The following is a 21,726-nucleotide window of genomic DNA, read 5'->3' as shown; positions in this document are numbered from 1 at the left end:
AAGCAACTTATAGACAATATATGTCTCCCATCTTCGAAGCCATGACCATGTTTCAAAATCGGGAATAGCATGGGGACTGGTTACTTCCCAACCTATCCATCTAATTAATTTTGATCATAAAGAATGATACTTAAAAGAAGGACAAAACAATTCAATTACTTGCCGAATCCAGAAGCTTAGGCCTAGCCTTTGTTAGGCCTTGAGTCTTTTCCATGGCGTCACCATTCTTAACGCTATTTCTCCTTGGCATGCTCATTCGATCACTTTCACCACAGACAAATTATCGTCATATATTCAAAATTAAGTTGTACTTACAACTAATGTTTAAATGATAGAGCATCTTTCCAAATGAGTAGTTTGAGAACATAAGGTGCAGAGTAAGTTACCAAACAATTTTCTTTTTGTCATCAACCATTGAGACATAGGTATCGTTTGATAAAAACATAAATTAAATCAAGATGTGTTGCAAAAATAAAAAAAAATCAGGTTATCCTCACACTTGAGTGACTGGACCGTACTGAAGTTTTTTCTACGGTTTGTTTACCTTGTCCCGACACATTCTCACCAAGTTGAACCACATTCAACAAAATGCTTCTATTAAACATCTCTAACGATCCATTTACTATATATCTGTAACTAGATCGGATGTCATAGACAATGTAATACAAGCCTACCTACTGCAAAGAATTCTTAATGATGGACAAAATGCAGCAGGTGTCCCTCTGCATAACAGTAACACAATAGAAAGAGGAGTCATGTTGACACACCTTCAGGCCCACAACTGGGTAAAAATTTTAAATTACAAACAAGATCTCTTTCGCTTCGTTAGTATGTGGCATATGTAAATGAAATTACTGACGTTCTGTTTGCTTATCCGAAATTCTCTTCACTTTTGTGCCAATTATATGCTGAAATCCTAAAAGAACGTGTCAACAGCGAGAGCATAGGCCTATCTACTGCTAACTGACACGATATTAACTGACTTGCAAAAATTACCAGTAAATCATTCCGAATGCTTTGCTTACTTGTGAAATGTTGTAATTCCATCTTCTCTAGGAGAATTCGCGTGTCCATTTCTGCAACTTTAGGCTGCATAACATACCGTTATGAATAATGAAAGAAGAAAATAGCAAGGCACACTAAGCACCGACTCACACTCTCGGCACGGATGTTTGAAGATGGCCATTGGCCAGTGGCAGTGCAAGGATCTGCGAGAATGCGACGTGGAGCAGCGCCGCTCCTTTTGTCGCCCACCAACCCACTTAGTACTAATGTAGAGATAATATCTTTACGTGTGAAAGTAATTTCTATTCCACTGAGCGAATTATTGTGTTTCAGAATCCCCAACTTGATACCATGTATCGTTATATGATTACAAATAGTTTTGGAATTTTCGCTCTTCACTTCCTTATTTTTGAAATAGTTTTATAATGCACGTTTATCTTGTCTTATTGTTTGCATAATTAACTGGTTTGTCATTTACAGTAAAAGTAGAGAAACTAAGTAGCAAACACAAACGAGAGATGAACAAAAGGCATCCCGACTGGTGGGCCCGAGATGATTTTGGTCATACATTGCATTGATAAACTTTATCAAAGATGATTTTAAATTTCATTCAAAGCAGCAGCAGCTCATAAAGGGTTTTTATACGCCTCGACATGCCAGTCATCTTTGTAGAATTTTGCCACCGTAAACGAAAAGTTAGAACTGAAGGGGGGGAAAATGTGTTGAATCACAAGAAGAGCTGTTTCCCTACATCATCCTACAGCCGTCTTTCGTTTTTATCCCCTGCAAATCCTCTAACTGACCATCACTTTGTCCATCAGGAAGTAGCCACTCGTATTTACTTGTCTATAATATGTTACAGTTTTCTTGAACCAGTCCTCCCTTCAGGTCGTAATTGTTTTCTCATCTCTCTTTTCAAAGACAGCTTATAATCTGGATACCGTATTTCATAAAGGTCATTTTTTAAAATGTTTTCTTAATACTAGGTTTCGTTAGCATATACTGATTAAATCTCCTATTTGTACGTTTTCGTTTTTCAGCAGCTGATAAAGCTCAGTCAGGATGAAGTTATCTATTTATTATCAATCAGTTTAGCCACACTGGTAATCTAATCTCTTAATTACCTAGTTACTAGCAATCAATCTTATTCATATAAAAATAAATATTTCTTCTTTGAAAGCAACATTTATTAAATATGATAATGGCCCATTTTTCTTATGTTTAGCGTTGGGTGCAATTGTAAAATGGTCATATATATATATATATATATATATATATATATATATATATATATAGATAAAAGAGAGAGAGAGAGAGAGAGAGAGAGAGAGAGAGAGAGAGATGAGAGAGAGAGAGAGAGAGAGAGGAGAGAGATTTAATAACCACTTCTCTGCCCATGTTATTCATTCTTGGTACTTGGTGCATTAATTTTTATGTGGCATTTGCAACGGGGAAAGAAATTACCGTATGGCTGCTCTTGTGACGGCTTGCTTACATCTAGCATTTGATACCATCCATCGGCCCCCGCACATTTGGGCAAAAGGGGCACTTGCCCCCCCACCCCCTTCCTGAAGTCCTGGAAAAATTTGTAGTATATATTATATTACATTTATTACATTTAACTACATCATTTATTTTCCTTCCATTTTACAATGTATTCTCTCAGTTTAAGTAAATTAAAGGTATCATTACGTATTGTATAATATTTTTATACAGTATTCAAATATTTCTTTCCAGAAATATTCAAATTCAGCTGAATAGTATTTGGAACTATGAAAAAAAAGTTAATGTAACATCGTATTTTTTTCTTTTTCGCATCTTGCTTCACTTAAATTATTGGCATCGCAGTTTCCACTGCATATATATATATATATATATATATATATATATATATATATATATATATATATATATATATATATTAATTTTGCCCCCTCTTGGAAAATATGCTGCGGGAGCCTATGATGCCATCTCAAAATGCTTATGAATTTATACATGAAAATTTAATAGTCTGCACTACCTCTCTGTCTTCGTTATTCATTTTTCGCGTTTTATATATCTGTTCTTATTCTGGAAGCTATTAATGGAATGCTACCTTTGCCCAGTTAAAAAATAAAAAAATCGGCTGCCCTTTTGGTTGTGGTCCGAGTGGACGCGACAATTCCTGACAAAGTAAGGAAGAAGAAGAGTGTTATTCGCGCCAAATATAGTACTATCTTGTTAGACAAATTAGTACTAAGAACATTCAATATTGTAAGCCATGCCTCGTAGTCCTTCCAAAAGAATCAAGGCACAGAACAGCAAAATGGAAGAAAAGCCTCCCGAGAGCAGACCGAAGGGCGATCAAACTGTTATGTTATTGAAAGGTAGGTTAATGTCAGTAATACTATTGGCCTTGGCTCTCGCAACCAACGCTAGACGTAGGCTAACTTGGCTGGTTCTAATGGGAGGACTAGACCTAGCCCACTTAATTCATGTTAATTTAACGTACTTTGTATTGCTGCCATAAGCTTAATCTTCTAAGATTTATAAAACACACGAGGCTCGTGGGCTTTTTAAATTTGTAAGCACACATTGACCATTTAGATAATGGCGTCATGACTTGCACTTCTAAGGTACCGTGGGCTGACTTCGAAGGTTTCGAAGAGAAGCAAACCCTTAAATCCTCTTCAGGAGAGGCCTGGCCTATCATAGACTATTTGCCGTTAGTTCATTTGTCCATTTCCTAGGAGCTTTATACCTAGTAGTAATTTACTATATACCTAGGTAACTACCCCTAGTAGGTGGATAGGCTTACCAACTAAATTCAACCCAAAATATCAGGATGAGTCTCCAATATGTAGGTAGTCTTCATTCTGGGTATCTAGGACCCTAGACTCAGTGACACTACAATCCTTTAATAAAAAAAAAACGAACTTACCTAGCTAGGTAGTAGGACTATGTTGCCCAGTTTTTCGACTCTTGTTTTATTCATGTCAGACCTTTATTGATGCAAACTATTGGGTACATTTTTAGGTATACCTAGCTAGGCTAATGCTAAATATTGCACATTATTTTGCTATACACAGTATCACATTTGGGGGCACCAAGTGTGTCAAAGCGTGGCCACCGAGAGTACAAGGCCATTTCACCCTCTGGCCGCGTCGTCCTAAGTAGGCTGACCTGGCTATCAAACACTGGGACGGGATGGTGACATTGTAATTCTGTGAGGAACTCATTACCTGAAGTTTTTTTGCATTCTTACATACATACATACATACATTGACTTTACATTAACTATTGACCACCAAATCCAAAATATCTCTATAAAATTTGCTGTATCATTGTAATTAGGCAATTTTTTCTCTTTTCCAATATTTCGCATTGCTTGAATAATATATTCATTAAAAAGTTTTAGGACTAAATTCACGTTTTGTTTTTCAGATGTCGATGGCCGCAATGCTCTTATTGTTAACTTATGAGATTGTCTTGACAATAATTCTGACTCTACTAAATATAAATCCTCTAATGATTTCCAGGGAGCAAAGGATACATTTGGTTCGCTACAAATTTCGCTGAATGGAAATTTTGGAAATACCATTGTTTTGGATTTATCTTTGAGACACAACCAGTTATTTCTGATACACTTCAGTATGTGTACACTATCAAACAAGAAAAACAAAGGTCTGCATTTTGCAGCTGGATGGGGGTAGGCAATTGACCGCTTTGGTGGGGTTGCAAAATGCGACATCGCTTTTCCATTTATCCTATTATTATCCGTAATGACACTGATTACTTTCAATCCAATTTTTTCAACCCTAGTATTACTTTTTTATAACTTGGAATAGCGTTTCTGCTTTTATAGTTTTTACCGGAATAATATGTACCACATCTCGAAATTTTGATAGAACAGCACCTATCATGAAAGCATATGCAGTGGTTGCTGCTTCATTGCTGTTAAATGCAGATCCTATTACAGCACCTCCCTTATAATAAAAAAAAAAGCTTTAAATGTATCTCGTCAATCATTAATGTTACTGTTTTATGCATGACACTTACCTGGCAGGTATATATATAGCTGTATTTTCTGAAGTCCGACAGAATTTAAAAAAAACTTCCGACACACGCAGTGGTCGGCCAGGTGGTTAGTACCCATTCCCGCCGCTGGGAGGCGGGTATCAGGAACCATTCCCATTTTCTATTCATAAATTTTCTGTCGCCGGTACTGAAAACACCTGTTTTCAGTACCTCCGGCTTAGGATTTTGGAAACTTCATTTGCCGCTAAGTATCCTAATTGTCTTTTAATTTGATTTACTTGGATTTGTGGCTAGGCATACGCTATCTTAAATTGATTTGAATTTGATTCATTTTTGCATAAGATATCTGAATCTAGTTAGGCTAGTTTCAGAGGGTGTTGTCTGCAAAGATAGGGTGTGGCTACGAAAGCTTCGGTAGTTCCGCACTTGGGGGGCGCAATTAATCAGTAAACATGTCTATTTCCGTAAGGAAAAAGTATGATTCGTATGTACGCAATTAATCAGTAAACGTGTCTAATTCCGTAAGGAAAAAAGTTTGTTTAGTATGTACGCTATTAATCAATTACGAAGTCAGGGTAGTGATACTGCTAACCTTCCGGTAGACTTTATTTTGCCTAACGCTGTAGTATGGATACGGGTTATGACTATGTATGCGAGAGGTGATCGCTCTCCTTCATTGTTGTGAAGAGTTCTACTTCTGTTTTTGTTACGCCTAACCCTGTAATGTTGCCTTCGGGCCCTAAAACAGTGTCTGTAGAGGTTATTGCCCTTTCTCTTATACTATTTCGATTCGTAACTTAGAATCGAAAGTGTTTGCTTTAGAGAGCAATAGTGAAGTGGCTAAGTGCAGTGACAGTGCCCCTTGTGTAGTGGAGGGTGCGTCAGATCGGCCTTATAACGCCTCTAGGTCTAGACCTCTGTCGAACTCCCAGAACCAAGGGAGAGGGCATGTCGAAAGCCGAAGGAGGGTTACAGGGAACCCCCACCGATCTGGCGTGCCTTCGGCAGTTCCTGATGAAAATACCCAGACTGCCCAAACGTGCGTGCACATGCACGAATCCTGAAGGATTGCTTCTCGTCCTCCGAGGCGTCTCCCCGCACAAGGGTTGGAGCTCTCGGAAGGACTCGCGCCTCTAAGAAGCTTTATAGAAGAGGACGCTTTCACGTCCCTTCTCCCTCGTTATGTGTTTCAGTGAGAAGTAAGAAGGCGAAGAAAGTTGCCTGATCACGTGTACTTCTTTCCACCAAGAAATAGGAAAAAGAAGGCAGTTTCTCTCGCTTGTTTTGACGCCTGTCAGGAGCATGACGCTTTTCTGCACGCTTATTTGGACGATCGGCTTGAACAGGACGCTCGGATGGACGCACTCACCAGTGGACGCCGAGCGTCCTCGCCAGTGGCCGCCGAGCGTCCTCGCCAGTGGACGCCGAGCGTCCTCGTCAGTGGACGCCGAGCGCGCACCAGGACGCCGAGCGTCCTCGCCAGTGGACGCCGAGCGCGCACCAGAACGTTTCTGTTGAACTCTTCAAGCTCTTGTTTAAGATTTGAGCCTCAAGAAAGTGAACAGAACTTCGTCTTCGAAACCCAGCAAGACCTCCGGGTTTCGTGAATTCAAGAGGTCTCTGTCATATTATATTGCTTTTCGCAAAGGTGGATGGAGTTAAGGAAAGCTCAAGGGAAGATCTCGTTTTCTCTACCTCAGTCAAGACTTTGAGATAAGACAGTTACGGGTTATGTAAAGGCTCGACGTCCTGAACGTCAGGATTTTCGGCAACGTTCAGTAGGATTCTTGCAAAGGCACTCATCAAAAGGACGCTCTTCAGGAAAGCGCAAGACAAGACTTCCTTTGCCATACTGCCAATAAATTTAAAGCTTTTTAGACCATCTGAAAGGGTTTTTTCAGATGATAGATTTTGTTAGTTTCTAGTCGAGACTTCCATGCCGATTGAGCATCGTCGTTCTACCTACCGTAAGCCCAGTCTTTTAACAGGATTCTTGTCCCTTCCTTGTTTGAGACGGGAATCGAAAAATAAAAGGCTCGACTTCCTGGATTACGTTTTGTCAATTCAGTGACTTTCCCCCATTGACAATATACTATCGTTTTGTCAAGTAAGTGGGTCTCCCCTCATTGACAAAATATCTCTCTGTACCGTTAATGGGTTAGTTCTCATTGCAAAACATCTCATTAACTTGATATTGCGTAAGCGAATAAGGACAAGGTTCGGAAGAGCTCTCCTTCCTCATTCGCAGACTCGTACACAGAAATAGACTTGTAGACTACGTCAATGAACGCTTATGTCCAGTATCTTAAGAAGCTTGAGATGTCTGCTTCGATTCTCTAAGTTTTGTTCATGAAACTTGCCTGTCAGATATGTATGTAGCTGTATTTCCGATTCAGCTATATATATGTCTGCCAGGTAAGTATGAACAAACTTTATTGTGATATAATAAAATTTTTTGCCTTGCGTTATTTTACTACTGGTTGGTTCAAGTCATACACGCTTGCTGTAGTTACCTCTTCGGATGGCAACCGAGAGGTCTATTGTCTACTATTTGTTTTAAGGACATTTAATCGTCACTCCCTGCAGCCTTCCAGGAGTTTCCGATTTATCTTTTACCGTTGTATGGTAGTGTTCTGACGACACAAACGCATCTATATATTTAGCGTTTTCTGTTTCGCTTAAATATACCAGCTTGAGAGTCTCTTTTGTTCAAAAATAACTGACCTATTTCTTCGTAGAATAGGCGGGTAGCTGGCAACCCAGACATAAAGTTAACGAGACGACGTTCGTAAGCTGCTGGCTGCTGCTGTGTCTGACTGTCCAAGTTCCAACCGAGCCACCAGTAACAGATCGTGCGCTGTCATGCGCTGTAGTTTTTACGTCTCTCTCTCCTGCGGGATTGACTGACTAACCGTATCTCTGTGCTGGCGGTTACGTCTCTCCTGCGGGATTGACTGACGAACTTGTATCTCTGTCCTACAATCACGGACTTTAGCCTAAGATTGAGGGGATTTCTTACGTGAATGAATAAACGTTGCATTAGTTTTGCCTTACTATGTCAACAGAGTTATCTCTCTTAATCCTTTCGGTGCTCGTTACCGCACGGTATAGAACTACGAGTCTACCGCAACATTGCACTTTTATATGCTCTCCTGCTTAGGCAAAGCGCAGCCTTATAGGGAAGTAAGCATACTCGGGGAGGGAATGGATGAGCTTGCTGGGGACCATTTCCTTCCTGAAGAAGTTTGTTTCCCCGAATAGACTGCAATTCAGACCACAGTTTTTTCCTACCGGGAAACTGAAATATTATTCAAGATCTAGGAATTATTCTGAACATCTCTCAGTGCGTCATGATAGAAAGAAGGTGCCGGACATCTGGATAGTGTTTCAGATGTCCTGGATCTTAATCTGAAAGAAGTAAATGCAATTCGGTAGTCCCTCCAGTCCTCGAAACGAGTTTTGGAACCAGTGGTCCACATCAACTCTGATATTCCACAGCTCTCTCATATCTTAAGAAGTATCTTCTCTCGGTCCCTGCTCGAGTTTACGAGAAAGAGCCTATTATAACAGGCGTAGAATGTAACGATCATCTAGAGGTTCGTTACAGGATTGCAAAAGTCCGTACGAATCGTCTCGATCGACGGCAGCAACGATAGATTACTAACATGCTAGGTATTTTAAATTAAGTGTGGTGTTCTTTTTAATGGTTGTCTGAGAGGGTTATTTCCTCTTCAGTATGTGAAGTGTAATGTGTTACGTTAGCTTTGTGTGTGGTTCAGGTGGTCTAACTTATCCTAGCATGAATGCCCCTGGTAAGAGAGGGCTAGGGTTTCCTGTCAACAAATTGGTCCCGTCCAGTTGTCAGACCCTTGTTATTAGCTTTCTCAACAAACAGGTCACATCCTAGTTGAGAGCTACTAAGGTTTAGCAGGCTAAGAGGCAGGACCTACGAAGTCAGCTACCTTAGCAGGTAAGGAACTTAAATAATAATTTTAAATATTTTAAAAATTATTAATTTTTGATTATGACGATGTTGCTGTCTGTGACCCACCTCCAAATGTGTCAATCAGCTATATAATACCTGCCAGGTAAGTGTCATGCATAAAAATGATATTGTTATGATACAATAAAGTTTTATGCATACTTACCTGGCAGGTATATATAATTAAATTCCCACCCTCCTCCCCTCAGGAGACAGGGTTCAGAGAAAATCTGAGGAAAACGGGAATAGTTCCAAGTACCAGCGCCACGGGAACGTGGGGGAGATCACCTGAACTACCAGTGGTCTAGCGGTTGCCGAGAGTTTTGAAAAAAAATTCTGCCAGTGCGAACAGACAACAGAGAATGTTGTTTGACAGATTTGCATCTGTCAAACAACAAAGACCTTCACGATCATTGAGGTCTGTGGAATCTCGATTCTAGCTCACCATCTACTTTTTGCCTCGCCTGTTTTCTCGGAGTCAGACACTCGTGCGAGATCAGGCGACATATAGTAGCCCGAGTTTCTTATTGACGAAGTCGATTGCGGACGACGTTGGGTTGCGTTGATACACCCCAAGGTTTGCTTAGATTGAATCGCCCAGGCAGTCCAGACACTCATCCTTCAGCTAAGAATAGTGCCTTTTGGTCTTCAGGGTACAGCCTTGCTGTCCTTGATTCGTCTGACTGGTCAACTGGTCGTTCACCTGACTTTAGTACAGACTGTGCATTTTCCGGATCGAAGCTTTCAATATGGAACTTAGACGTAGTCTGAAGTTCGTGATGTCAAAGCATTCGAACCTCTCCTGCCTGTTAACTTCTTGTATGTGATCAGGAAGGCCTTCTTCTAACCACCCGATACGACAAAGAGGGTTAGTGAGATTTTAAGCCATCGTCACAAAGTTTTGGCTTTAGAGAACACAAGGAGGTGTGCTCTCTAAGCCTTTCGTTATGGCCTAAGAATGGAAACCCTTTTTGTCCTTGGGCCAGGATCTTGGAAGCAAGGATGGCACAAGTTAGTGGGCAGGAGCCAGAGAGAGTCCTGTGCCCTGTCAGGTCTCTCAAGTTTTTATCTACTTAAAATCAAGAAAGTCGAAGTCAGCGGGCAATCTGCAGTGTTCCGAAAAAAGACCAGACTTGCCCATATCGAAGTACACCCTGGTTTTAGGGTTAAGGAGTTCTTTCAAAAAATGCTCCTTCATTGTGTTTGCACAAAGATTTGAAAGCTTTTTATCTGAATGCTCACGAGGTGAGGGCGCGGCCTCGGAAGCATTTCAACAGAGCATGGCACTCAGCAACATCCTGAGTACCTGTTTTAGCGAAGCAACTCTGGGTTCACTTCACACTCCCTGCGAGATGTGAAGATGGCATATGAGATCTGCTGCTCGCTAGGGCCATACGTGTCTGCAGACACAATCTTGGGGCAAGAAGTACTACTCATCCTATCCTGTAGAAAATGGTTAGGAAGAGCTCTTAATTTAGTTGTGGAGTCGCTGACAACGGCGACTTCTTAACTCTGAAGCCTTAGTTAACACACATTAACTTTGGTAGGTTGGTCAGGTGGTGATATATATAATTAATATATATATTTATTTTTACTTCTTAGCCCTCATGGTATGGTCAATATGGTCTAGTCACATTGTGGTCACGCCCCCGTTGACAGAATCATCTGGAGTGCACCAGCTTCATAGGTCTCTACCTCGCTGGCAACTCTAGTAAAGCAGAAGCAGACTTGGGTGACAGTAATCACGAAGTCGGCTATGCTAACAGGTGGAACCAAGATGTAAATCATCAGCATGCATTTGTGTCCCAAAATCCTTCTATTCTGTCCCTTCCCACCTCCAACGGTGGGGTTCAACTATATATATATATCTGACAGGTAAGTTCATGAGCAAAATGATATTGTTATGATACAATAAAGTTTGTTCATACTTAACTGGCAGATATATATATATTCAAGTACCCACCCACCTCCCCTCAGGGGACAGTGGAAATAAAAATTATGAATAGAAAATGGGAATGGTTCCTGATACCCGCCTCCCAGCGGCGGGAATGGGTACTAACCACCTGGCCGACCACTGCGTGTGTCGGAAGTTTTTTTAAATTCTGTCGGACTTCAGAAAATACAGCTATATATATACCTGCCAGGTAAGTATGCATAAAACTTTATTGTATCATAACAATATCATTTTTTGTCTGTGGGTTGTAATGATTTTGATTTTTGCCTGATATACGAAAGAAAATGATCATCATACTGCTCTGTTTCTGGACTAAGTTGCTTAGATATAAACACCCGCCTGATCATTGACATGCAGGGTAAAATTAACCATCTTCTATCCCTAAAGAATCTGTAAGCTCGAGGTGAAATATTGCATAGCAAAGATGAAGAAACCAAAAGATCTGTGGAATACTGAATGCTCTTTTGAGTCATCAAGTTTAGTTGCTCAAAGATAAATTTCAAAGTCATTGAATGCTTGAATGGTTGGTCTATTTATGGTGATTAGAAAAGTTAAAATTAATTGAATAATAGCAACTGGGTTTATGAAAGAGCTATATTGTCTGTCACACTTTCTAATTTCTTGTAACATGACTTCGATGGTATTTGAATCTTGCACATGAGAAGGAATGATATAGTCATGCAACTCACGTACTGGCACATTATCGATATACGCCTGGACAGATTTATCAGGATGTATTAGTACAGACATCATCATATTGGGAGAAGGTGAAAGCGATATGTGACTGATCAAGAGATAAGGTTCTTTATGAATTATGTCCCAGTACTTATCCAGCTTAAGTTTCCTCGAAAGTTCTTGCAAATCCCTAAATCCAATTTGCGTTTCGTATGCCTTTGCATCTGATATACTACTTTCAATTGCTACTTTGACTGAGGTTTCTTCTATTCTTTGTCTTTTAGAATCGGGTGACTCTCTTCGATGTTCAGTTAGGTTCAAATATTGAGGATAGTTTGGAAACACTGTGGGAACAGCATTTTCTTTAATATATGGATGCTTTAATTTTGCAGTTATTTTCCTCCCAGTTTTTTCATCCACAATAGAAGTTTCCCTCACAATATCATACCCGATGATTCTCCGCAGGACGAAAATTTTCTCTCATGATGTTTCTTAGCCATTTCTCTTTAACTTGTTTATTTTCAGGACACCTGAAGATATTAACTTTTGGTCCGTTGTTGTAATTACCCTTACATTTAGGTACGCAGCACTAGTAAGGCATCTTCTTCCAGGAGCAAGCACGTGTGGTATTGTTCACAAAACTTCTATCAGCCTTTTTCTTCTTTAAATCTTATTTTTCAAATTCAATAATTGTTCGTCCACATAAACTCATATAGAGCCACTTAAAATGCACCAGCACTTGAATGTATTCTCCTAAATTTCCACTTAGAATTTGACTCCAAGCAGCGTGACCTCACTCGACCAAGTAACCCCAGAAGGACTAATTATCTTAGCCCAGGTCAGCCTACATAAACGAAACGTATTAGGTGGATTTAAATGCCCAAAGGGGGTGAAAAGGCCTTCTACTCTCGGTGGCCACGGTCAAAGCCCCTCTTGACAGGTCAGGGCAAGGCATCCTAGTTTAGGGTAGGTTAGGAAGCTTTCGTATTAAAATAGGTATAACCTATCTGGTTTGCTGAAGTAGACCAAACATGCACAGCTCCTCTGCACTTGACCAATTCTTATGCTTCCTTGGCCCCTTTCATACTATTTAAACAGTTATCATGGCACTCTGATGGGAAACATAAGGTTTTGATGTGATTGGGGAAACACATGAGCAAATTGCAGTGACAGGAATGAAATGAAATTAATAAACCACAAGACATGGGTCCCCGCAGCATATTTTCCAAGAGGGAGCAAATTTTATTATATATATATATATATATATATATATATATATATATATATATATATATATATATATATATATATATATATATTATATATTATAAATTATGCAGTGCTACCACGATGCCAATAATTTCTGTGAAGCAAGATACGATAAAAAAAAAAAAAAAAAAAATAAAACATTACATTGACTTTATTTTCAATAGTTCTAGTATAAACTGTTCAGCTCTGAACTTTCCAATATTTCTGGAAAGAACAATGCAGTTCTAGCTATACTGTATACAAAATATTAGTATACAGTGGATAATGATACCTTTGATTACTTAAACTGAATAAATATACAAAAATGATGTAGTTAAATGTAATAATATATATATATATATATATATATATATATATATATATATATATATATATATATATATATATATATATATATATATATATATATTGTGTTTATAACTGAATCACAATATGTGTGTGTGTGTAACTGAATCACGAAAGTTTGGAACGTGATAAATCAATAAATAAAGGTATAAGCCACGAAGAAAAGATAAACAACGGAGTCTCTGCAAGATCTTTCGACTCAACGTCCTTTACTTGGCAGACAAACAGACTTACATTGAGAAATTGAGAGTACAGGAAAGGTCGTATAAGTGACAGATAGGGATTACGTATAAAGAGATTAGTATCTAGAATCCAACACACCCGGAGAATGAGTAACCTTTCCCAACAAGCATAAACATGGGCACAATTTAAGAACAAAAAGATTAAATCCAGCTGTTCAGACACAAGGAGACAAGACAATTAAAGGATTATCCAGGGCAACAGCTGACCAAATAATCATTTTCATTGTCTTGTCCCTGTGTCTGAGCAGTTGGACTTAATCTTTTTGTTCTTAAATTGTACCCATGTTTATGCTTGCTAGGAAAGGTTACTCATTCTCCAGGTGTGTTGGATTCTAGATACTAATCTCCTTATAATCCCTATCTGTCACTTATACATTTCCTGTACTCTCAATTTTTCATGTAACTCAGTTTGTCTGCTAAGTAAAGGACATTGAGTCGAAAGATCTTGCAGAAACTCTGTTGTTTATCTTTCCTTTGTGGCTTTATACCTTATGTATATATATATATATAAATAAAAAAATATATATATAGATATATATATTATATATATTATATATATATAATTAAAAATATAATATATATATGTGTGTGTGTGTATAGATAGGTATATATATATTATATAAATTTTTTCCAGGATTTCAGGGGTGGGGGCAAGTGCCCCCACTTGCCCCTATGTGTGGGCACCCATGCCACAAGATAAGTAGTATATACTTGTTTATGTTTCTTATCTACAATGAGTGTGAGTCAGAATAAATAAATAATAAAAGACAAATGTATTATAAGGTCATTTATTCTTATGCTTACTAACTTTATTTTCCCTGACCTAACATAAAGGCATTGGTTCTTATCAAAACATTAGGACTTCACCTGTCTCCCCTCCCCTCCTGACTTGATCTAGAGTATACTAAATACATTATAAAAGCGAAATACAGGAATCCATCTTAACCCAAACTTAAAATTTCCTTATTCCCAAATTTCTTCCATTTTGCTAGCCATCTATTTTTACCATTAGTTCGTATTGCAGCTGTCAGGCTATGTCCCAGTTCCACCTCTAGATCCACTTACATACTTCACATCGCTTATTTTTGTGTCTCATTAATTTGCTCTCCGGCCACTCCAACTTTCTATCTGTACTTTCTTGAGGTGCTTAATAGCTGTAAATGCCCTGTGCTTGGCTTTAGTCTAAATTTCATGATTTGTTCATTCATTCGTTCATCTCATCCTAACACAGAAGAAGGGGTTGCAACTATCAAGGGAAGCACCCATTGTCTCCCCTTCAAATATTATGCAGGATATTCCTATCTTAAGGTTGAGAGGTATCGTGTACCAGTCCGAATGTAATTCAATTCTGTTAGGAGACATTATCACTGGAAGTGATTATGGCACTTCTAGATTGTTAAGAAAAACTTTGTTGATATTTGCATATGGAATACTAAATTAATTCAAGCCCTCTCAACTTTGAGTTAGGCCTATAAAGATGTTGGCATGATGCAACAGATATAGTTTTGTTTATGTATTGAGTAAATATCCATAGACTATTTATGTACCATTTTTTAGAGTAAATATCTATAGACTATTTATGTACCATTTTTCAAGTATGTACGGTATGTTAACAACATTTAGTCTGTCTTTTTTCAAGGTAAAATTACACTATATACTACCAGATCAGACTATCAGCATAGAATTAATATCTTAATTAATTAGGATGAAAATTGTTTGAATTTGATCATTTTTAACAAACCTACCAATTGTGGGATTAGTTGGAAAAAGAATACCCTAAATGGAAAAACATGACTGAATTTTGTACTACTCTTCCTAACCAAGCCAGTGCCAAGATATGGGCAGGTGACCATGTCTCACCTGAACCAGTCCCTATAAACATAAGACAGCAAGTTAACCCTTAAACGCCGAAGCGGTAAAAAAAAAAAATGTCTCCCGTTTGCCGGAGACGTTTCAGAGTGAGCGCGGAAGCGGAAAAAATATTTTTTTCATACAATCAACTTACCTGTCAGATATATACATAGCTAAGACTCCGTCGTCCTCGACAGAAATTCAAATTTCGCGCCACTCGCTACAGGTAGGTCAGGTGATCTACCGGCCTGCCCTGGGCGGCAGGACTAGGAACCATTCCCGTTTTCTACTCATATATTTTCTGTCGCCGGTGGTATCAACATCGTTGCTGCCGTCCTCTTGACTGGAATTTGCTTTTCTAAGCAATTGATCATCTTTTTGTGGACTTTTGGTGACGTACCTGGATCGTTGGTTTTGGCATTCGCTACTGTGGACTGGATTTGGACTTGCTTTGTTTTTGAATTTTTCTTCAGAATGTCTGATTCAAGTGTTTGTGTGAGAATGTGTGTGAATGTAGACTGCAAGGTGAGGATACCGAAAGCTTCGGTTGATCCTCACACTGTATGTCGCAAATGTAGGGGTTTTGATTGTTCTATTTCTAACACCTGTCATGAGTGTGAAAGGTTGAATGTTGAGGAATGGAAGACTCTAACTTCTTACTTGAAGAAGTTAGAAAGGGATAGAGTCAGAAGGGCTGCATCTAAGATGGCGGGTAGTTGTACAAGGCCTATTGAGCCTTTGGATAATTCTAACTCTTCTCTTAATTATGATTCTGTATCAGGACCCTCACTGGCCGTACATTCAGATTCAGCTTCGGAAATTGCTGAACTGAAGGCTACGCTTCACAGGATGAGATCCGAAATGGCTACCATAAAAGGTAAGGATGGTGAAAGTGATTTTAGTGAAGTGAATGTCCCCAGTGTTGTGGAGGGGGCGTCTGACCGTCTCTGCGACGCTCCCAGGCCTAGACCTCTTCCAAGCTCCCAAGCCCAGAGGAGAAGGAAAGTCGAAAGCCGTACGGAGGTTGTGGAGAATTCCCCCCGGTCAGGCGTCCCTTCAGCAGGTGCTGTTTATAGACAGCCTGCTCAGGACCGCTATCGAAAAAGCGTCCTCAGAGAGTGCTTCTCTTCGTCCGCTTCTCCCTCTCCTAAAACGAGGGTGGAAGGATTCGGACTTGTCCAGGCCCCTGAAAAGGCACTGGAGAGATCCTGGTTTGGATTCAAGCCCAGAACGCTTTTCGGAAGAGCCTCCTTCTATCAAGAAGGCGAAGAGGGTTTCGCCGTCCCATGATGGGGGCAACACGCCTTCGAGGTCTCCCTCTCCCGTTCAAGAAGACGCAGGAGAAGCGTCCAAAAGGATCATTTTGGCGGTACAAGAACAGCTTTCCGCCCTAGTAGGAGTCCTTTCTAAGGATCCTCCTCGTAAGAAAGACGTCAGACTGCCGGTCAAGAAGACTCGTCTTCCTTCTCCCACCAGGAGTGAGGCTCCTGTGAGACGTGAGTCTTTTGAGATCTCAGATAGAGACTCATGGGAAGATCTGGATTCGACAGACAAGCGTGTAGCAACAGCCAAGCGCGAGGCGTCCTACAGACGAGAAGCGTCCTCTAAGAGAGAGTCAGACAAGCGAGAAACGCATTACAGACGAGAGGATTCGCCCAGATGGGATACGTCTGCCAGATCAGTAGCTTCAGCCGAGCGCGGAGTAACAAACAGGCGTGAGCATTCATCCAAGCGTGAGGCTCCAGAAAAGCATCTGTCACGCAAGGATGGGACTTCAGGAAGACGCGAGACTTCAACAAGGCACGAGGCGTCAGTCAGGCGAGAGACTTTTGAGAGGCGCGAGGCACCAGTCAGGCGCGAGGCGCCAGCCAAGCGCGAAGAGTCAGTCAGGCGCGAGACGCCAGCCAAGCGCGAGGATCTTGCCAGGCGCGAGGCGCCAGCCAAGCGCGAGGAGTCAGCCAGGCGCGAGACGCCAGCCAAGCGCGAGGCGCCAGCCAGGCGCGAGGCGCCAGCCAAGTACGAAGAGCCGGTCAAGCATAGGAGCTCTTTACACTCTCTTAGCCCCTCTCCTATTAGGAGTTTGTCCCCAGTAGAGAGAATTGTTGGACAAGAAGACCCGGAACGAGAAGTGGCCTCTCCTACTGATCCGATTATGGAAGAGGAATCAGAGGACGAGTCTCACAGTAAGGAAGGACTGTCGAACTACAAAGTCTTGACAGCTCTCTTCTCCAGGGGGGAATACGGAGATGCATTGATCCCTGCCGCTCCTCCTTCGCCTCGTTCACTGTTTTTCATGCTCGAAGACTCCGAAATCGTCGGCGTTCGTGAAGATGAGACCGACGATTTCTATGAAGAGAGCTCTGCAATCGCTGGATAACTGGATGCTTACTAAGAAGGAGCTAGTAAGGACAGTCTTTTGCATGCCTCCCCCTAGACTGACCGGCAAGAGAGGGATTTGGTACCAGACTGGGAGAATATGGGTCTCACTCTCCCTGCTTCAGCTGAAGCTGACTTTTCCAGTCTGGTAGACGCAATCCAGGAGACATAGCCTTCACACGGCTAAGATTACTTGGGGCCTTTCAGAGTTGGATCATCTCCTCAAGGGACTTTTTCACATTCTAGAAGTCTTTAACTTCCTAGATTGGTCCCTTGGGTGATGTCCAAGAAGGCTCATGCCCTGAAGGGCTAGAACCGGATGTACTCCTAGCAATTTTGTCATGTATTGACAAGGCGGGTGCAAGACGCTCAGGGGGAAGTTTCTGCCTTGTTTGGAGCAGGTCTCTTGAAGAAGAGATCTGTGTTTAGCTCTTTCTTGACGAAAGCAGTACACAAACTCTCAAAGAGCAGCTTTGCTATTCGCCCCTAGGTCTGATTTTCTGTTCCCGTCACAGTTGGTGAAGGATATTTCCCGATCGCTGACGGAGAAAGCGACTCAAGATCTTCTCCTGCAATCGTCCAGGAAGAAGAGACCAGTAATGGTGGGAGAGAAGAAAGTGGCGTCTACTCCTGTTCGGCCCTTTCGAGGTGGCCCTCCAACTAGAGTTACCGCTAAAAGCGAAAACGCCCACCAGAAGAGAGGTCGAGCCTCGTTTCCGCCCCTTTTAAAAGGGGAAAGTGAAGTGGCACTCCTCCAAACACCAGTAGGTGCCAGGCTCCGGGGATTTGCGGAAGCCTGGACTCGCATCGACACAGATCCTTGGTCGATGTCGGTTCTTCAGAAGGGATATCTCATTCCTTTCCTGGACAATCCTCCCCTGACGTCAACTCCGAGGGAATTGTCCGCCAATTACAAGGACCCTGTGTTGAAAGATACTCTTCAACAAATGGTGGATCAGATGTGGGCAAGAGAGCTATAGAACTTGTGCTGGATCAAAGCTCCCCGGGGTTTTACAATCGTCTTTTCTTGGTTGCGAAAGCCTCGGGGGATGGAGACCAGTTCTGGATGTCAGCGCTCTGAACAAGTTTGTTCAAAAACCAGAAGTTCTCCATGGAAACCTCTGCTTCAGTCCTGGCGGCTCTTCGCCAAGGGGATTGGATGGTGTCTCTGGATCTCCAGGACGCTTATTTTCACGTCGATCCATCCTTCGTCGAAGAAGTACCTCCGTTTCATGACGGGGGGGAAGGATCTTCCAATTCAGAGCCTTGTGCTTCGGCCTGTCGACGGCGCCTCAGGTTTTCACGAACCTTTTGAAAAATGTGGCGAGATGGCTTCATCTGAAAGGAATCAGTATATCTCTTTATCTAGACGACTGGCTTATCAGAGCAAAGTCAGAGGAACAGTGTTTGGAGGACCTGAATGTGACACTAAACCTTATAAAGACTTTAGGATTACTCGTGAACCTCGAGAAGTCCCAACTGATCCCCAGCCAGAACTTGGTCATCTGGGGATTCGGATGGATTCTCGGGGTTTTCGAGTATTTCCTTCTCAAGAGAGACTAGCGAGAGGTTTAGAAAAAGTCTCTCTCTTCCTAAGGAAGGAACGGACTTCGGCGAGGGAATGGTTGAGCCTGTTAGGGACCCTTTCCTCGCTCGAACAGTTCTTTCACCTAGGAAGACTTCATCTCCGTCCTCTTCAGTTCTTCCTCAGAAGTTCGTGGAACATGAAGACAGGACTTCTCTCGGACTTTTTTCCCATTCCAGATCTGATAAAACGACATCTAGAATGGTGGTTACTCCCACTGAGGGAAAACAAAGGTACTTCCCTGGAAATACAGAGCCCAAACCTTGTATTGTTTTCCGACGCGTCGGAAAAAGGTTGGGGAGCAACTTTGGGAAAGAGAGAAGTGTCAGGCACTTGGAATGCTCTTCAAGTGTCCTGGCACATAAACTGCAAAGAACTGCTAGCTGTACACCTAGCTCTAAAGAGCTTCGAACCGTTAGTTTGCAACAAATAGTTCAAGTGAATGCGGACAATACAACCGCTCGGCATACATTCGGAAGCAAGGAGGTACTCACTCGTATGCCCTTTACGAACTCACGAGAAAACTTCTGTTGTGGACATCCCAGAGGAACATCTCTCTCTTGACGAGGTTCGTTCAGGGAGTAAGGAAGGAACGTACGAGCGGACAGGCTGAGCAGGAGGAACCAGGTCCTTCATACCGAGTGGACCCTCCACTCAGAAGTTTTGCCTCAAGCTCTGGTCTCTTTGGGGAACTCCTCATGTCGACCTCTTTGCCACGTTCCTCTCGAGAGACTGGAAGTCTTTTCTGTCAGTGGTAGAAGATCCCAGAGCTCTAGCAGTAGACGCCTTCCTACTAGATTGGTCTCAGTAGACGTTTACGCATTTCCCCCATTCAAGATTCTGGGGCAAGTACTCAGGAAGTTTGTGACTTCAAAAGGGACAAGAATGACCCTGATAGCCCCCTTTTTGGCCAGCTCAAGAATGGTTTCCAGAGGTACTGGAGTGGATAGTAGACTTCCCCAGATCCCTTCCACAAAGGAGGGATCTTCTCAGACAACACTTCGAGAGGTTTCATCAAAACCTCCCCGCTCTCGCTCTGACTGCCTTTCGACTATCGAAAGACTTGTCAGAGCGAGAGGCTTTCTAGTAAAGCAGCAAGCTCGATCGCTAGAGCCCGGAGAACTTCCACTATCCGGGTTTACCAATCCAAGTGGGAAGTTTTAGAAGGTGGTGTAAGTCAAAGAAGTTGTCCTCCTCCAGTACCTCTGTAGCAGAAATAGCTGATTTTCTGTTATTTCTGAGGGAAGAGTCGCAGCTCTCCGTAGCCACGATAAAGGGCTATAGAAGTATGCTATCGGCCGTCTTTAGGAATAGAGGCCTAGATTTGGGAAACAATAAGGATCTGCATGATCTGATTAGGTCGTTTGAGACCAAGAAGTCTAGAATGACTTCTCCCCCTAACTGGAATCTAGACGTAGTACTGAAGTTCTTTGGCTTCAGAGAGATTTTGAACCCCTACATTTGGCCTCGTTTTCGTGATATAACGAGAAAATGTTTATTCCTTTTGCCACTGGCAACGGCAAAAAGGGTTAGCGAACTGCACGCCCTTAGTGACAAAGTCGGGTTCAATATAGATTCAGCCATCTGTTCCTTCAAGGAATTATTCTTAGCGAAGAATGAAAATCCTTCGAAACCCTGGCCGAGAAACTTCGAAGTAAAAGGATTATCGGGTCTCGTCGGCAGGGACCGGAGAGGTCTCTTTGCCCAGTAAGGGCATTAAAGTTTTACTTAAAGAAAAAGGAACAGTTGGGAGGTTCTAGACAAGGCCTGTGGTGCTCAGTGAAGGATCCATCAAGACCTATGTCTAAGAATGCATTAGCCTTTTTTGTCAGGAACGTAATTATGGACGCTCATAAGGCTTGCACGGACGATTCCTTAAAACTCCTGAGAGTAAGAGCTCATGAAGTGAGAGCAGTGGCAACGTCTCTCTCTTTTCAGAGAAATATGTCGCTGAAGAATATCTTGGAAGCGACATATTGGAGATGTAATTCTGTGTTTGCGACTCACTATTTGAAAGACGTGCGTGTGACCTATGAAAAATGTTTTTCATTAGGTCCTTTTGTGTCTGCGGCACAATCCTGGGTACAGGAGCTTACAACAATCCTTAAATATAGATATGTTCTAGACTTTCTTCTGAACAAGTGCAGTTGTCGCACAAGCGTCCAGTCACTTCAGTTCAGTAAGGAACTCTTGTGATATCTTGTAATAGAAAATTTTTTTTTAAATTATTGTGTGCTTGTGCATTGTGGTTTGAGTTACGGTTGTTGCGAAGAGTTGGGGATAACTCTGAGCAATTTTTAATACTAACATGGTGGTTAGGATCAGGTGGTCGGGATTGATTGTTTGCTCCTTAATAAGGTGTGTTGTCATGTAAGTGGATCAGCACCCATTGACAAAGTCCTTTCAGGCTCTGCCGAGTAAGTGG

General features: G+C 41.6%; 1 protein-coding gene across 1 annotated transcript in view; it reads left to right on the top strand.

Annotated features, from left to right (window-relative positions):
• The first annotated feature begins 3,158 nt into the window (after positions 1-3,158).
• LOC135198857 (ribonuclease H2 subunit B-like) overlaps positions 3,159-21,726 on the top strand; it is a 98,622-nt gene continuing 80,054 nt past the window's right edge. The window contains 1 exon segment of the mRNA XM_064226830.1: positions 3,159-3,371. Coding sequence (XP_064082900.1) covers positions 3,266-3,371 — 106 coding nt within the window. The 5' untranslated portion in view covers positions 3,159-3,265.

The sequence above is a fragment of the Macrobrachium nipponense genome, chromosome 22, assembly GCF_015104395.2.
Source record: "Macrobrachium nipponense isolate FS-2020 chromosome 22, ASM1510439v2, whole genome shotgun sequence".
In the NCBI taxonomy this organism is placed as follows: Eukaryota; Metazoa; Arthropoda; class Malacostraca; order Decapoda; family Palaemonidae; genus Macrobrachium; species Macrobrachium nipponense.
The sequence above is the reverse complement of the archived record's forward strand: the minus strand, read 5'-3'. Positions and strand labels throughout refer to the sequence as shown.